General features: G+C 50.6%; 2 protein-coding genes across 2 annotated transcripts; both read right to left on the bottom strand.

Moving 5' to 3' along the window:
* Positions 1–113: 113 nt before the first annotated feature.
* On the bottom strand, positions 114–1,275 carry BO94DRAFT_466440 (homeobox domain-containing protein; the record flags this gene model as incomplete). Its single annotated transcript, XM_025608161.1, has 3 exons — positions 114–281; positions 353–1,129; positions 1,210–1,275. The coding sequence occupies 3 exons, from the start codon at positions 1,273–1,275 to the stop codon at positions 114–116; spliced, it is 1,011 nt and encodes a 336-aa protein (XP_025467406.1).
* Positions 1,276–2,091: 816 nt separating this feature from the next.
* BO94DRAFT_69843 (uncharacterized protein) lies at positions 2,092–2,740 on the bottom strand. The gene has a single exon (XM_025617604.1). The coding sequence runs from the start codon at positions 2,506–2,508 to the stop codon at positions 2,167–2,169; it is 342 nt and encodes a 113-aa protein (XP_025467405.1). The 5' UTR covers positions 2,509–2,740; the 3' UTR covers positions 2,092–2,166.

Here is a 2,740-nt window from a genome sequence, read left to right as displayed (position 1 = left end):
TCCCAGGGCCCATAACTCATGAAGTGACGAATATATCTCGCGGTAGCGGTCTCGAGTCTAATCTGGCCTCACCGGCGACCAGGTAGATTGAGCGCAATGGTGCTCGCAATAGATTATGATTTGGAGATCTGGTGGGGAGAAGGCATTGATTCGGGAGACGTCTGGTCCATATCACTGAAGGGAGACTGCCGTTGAGAGTCAATGTCGGTTCCGCCGTTGCGCATCTGGTTCCGGAGAGCAGGAAGTTGACGCCTTCTGGCGTTGATGAACCAATTGCTGATCTGTGGTGCATTGGACGACTGATTAGCAAACGCTGGGTCTCATGTGACCTGAGCTTGGATACTGAACTAACCTGGCTGATGGTGAGCCCGGTGCGGGTCATGAACATCTGCTTGTCCTCTTCACTGGGATAGGGATGGTCGAGATGCTCATGGAACCAGGCACGCAGTATGTCCGTCACTGGCTTAGGCAGGTTGCCCCGTCTCCGCTTGTTCTTGGGGTCGATCGAATCGCCAAGGATACCAAAGTTGGATTGCTGGGCGTGCGATAACGATTGCGGAGAGGCTTGTTCGGAATCGCTCTGATAAGCCAGGGCAGGGTAAGAATACGTTGACTGGCTAGACATCACTGGCCCATTGTTTCCCAAGAAAGAATCCACGCTCCTCCGATCACCGGGTACTGTGCCTGGAATATTGGCCGGGGGAAACCCGTGGGGACCAATGGGTCCGGCCCTGAATTCCTGCGCTGCAAAGTCGGGTCGAGAAAGGGTCCTGGATTCCGGGAAAGCAGAGCCCGACGTGTTGAGTCCCCGTTCAGGGAGCGACTGGAGATCCCGAATTGACGGTAGAATAGGACTCGGCCCACGAGAAGCGTAGCGGGGGGAGCCTGTGATGGAGTCGGTCGGGTTCCCGGTCATGCGACTTTGAGGTTCGCTGGCTCGGGCGGCTGCGACAGAATAATCACCGCCGAATGGCATCTTAGGTGGCGATCCGTAGGGAGGACGGTCAGAGAAGGGGCGGGGGTTGGACGTCAGTTCGTGGGCTGCGGATGTCGGCCGCTCGCGCACATGTTGGCGGGAAGTGTAGTATGAAGTCGACTCGATTTCGTCATGAAGATGGGGCGGAAGTAGCTATCAAGGAATCGATTAGCTTCCCAGTTCTTTAGGTGACACAGCCGGTCAGTTCTCGGGCGCGGGATGAATGCTCTCACCTCTCGAAAGGACGGAAGAGCTGGAGTATGCTCCGCTGGAAGTCCACTTGCGTATGAAATGGCCATTTTTCCAGAATCCTCACCCAGTTCACGGTACTGGGACATAGACAATCACGGCGGAAGAGGGGGAATGATTGCTGGGGGGTCGACTATCCAGTACTGTAGGCAGGATAGAGCGCCAGGGCAGAGAGGCTTGATTACACAAGTATAGCCGGCCTGCGGCTTCCACACGAACCAAGAGACGGGCTGGAGGGAAACCCACACGTCAGACCACTTGGGCTGTCAGGAGGGTAGTTAAATTGATGAGGGTTGGTGGTTGAATTAAATGGCGGGGAGGAGGGATGAAGTGGATATCAAGTAATGGAGAAGGGAAAGAAGGACGGAGGGAAGAGTTAGCCGGAGGAGGGTTATGGTTTGAGGGAAGGCACAGAGCGTAGATAATGAATCTGAATGAAGATAAATGAGGAGAAAACATGGGCGACAGATAATAGTAATATACTTACCAGCGCCTGAGTTTAAAAGTACCTTGACATTGCCGCACACGATGACGATGGAGACAGCTGAACCAAGGTTATGCAAGGTAAGGAGTGAGGCAGCTCAACAATTGGATCTGGGCTGGGTGGACACCAGATCTCTCTTTCAAGGTTGTCGGGGTTCAGTCCTTCTTTTTTTTTTTTTTTTTTTTTTTTTCCCTCTTACCCTTTCTTCTTTTTTCGGATCCTCTCCATTTTTTTAATATCTATTTTATTTTCTCTCTATTTTTCAATTTTCTTAGCTTTTTTTAATTATTCCCAATTAGGATTTTAGTTTTCCTTATTTTTTAATCCTTTTATCCTTTATCCCCTCCAACCAACTAAACCTTTCCCTTTCCTGGTAGACAATAACAATAATGGATCATGCATGTCCAACTCCGAGATTCTGCAAGACAACTTGTACATTTTATGATGGCATTCGCGTTTATAGGGGAAAAGAAAAGAAAAGAAAAAAAGGTCCTCGTATCTGGTCTACGTAGGAGGCACAAGATCTCTGGAACCCGACACTCAGACACACGCGCACACTGGCAGCGCCGTCAGCTGTCCCATACTTAGCAGGCAAGCCACCCATGGTAAATGGCAAGAACAGGGGGGAAAACCCAAGAAAACCGACGATCGTGGGTGGGAGTGGATACAGTAGCCACAAACTACAGACGACCGTCATTTGCTCCGGCGGTATCCAGAAGGCATGCAGAGAGGGGGATGAAAGAAGGAGGGGGGTTTTCCTGGGAGACCGTGAGGTGGGAAAGTTTGCAGAAAGGATCATGAGAAAAAAAAATTAGAATCGAAACACTGATTCGTTGAATTCATTTATTTTTAATTTCGCTGCCATTCCCCCCCTACCCTCTAATGAATCTACATTATTCGCTCTTAAGGTTGTCTTGACAGATGGTGCCAAGGGCCCGGGATCTGGAGTGATGACCCAACTCGGGCGCAGGGAGGGAGGCAGAAGAAACAGAGAGGGGGAAAGTGGAAGATAAAATAAAAACACATCCCAA

The sequence above is a fragment of the Aspergillus sclerotioniger genome, assembly GCF_003184525.1.
Source record: "Aspergillus sclerotioniger CBS 115572 chromosome Unknown BO94scaffold_14, whole genome shotgun sequence".
NCBI classification, from domain to species: Eukaryota; Fungi; Ascomycota; class Eurotiomycetes; order Eurotiales; family Aspergillaceae; genus Aspergillus; species Aspergillus sclerotioniger.
Note: the sequence above shows the minus strand (reverse complement) of the source record. Positions and strands in the feature narration are given on the sequence as shown.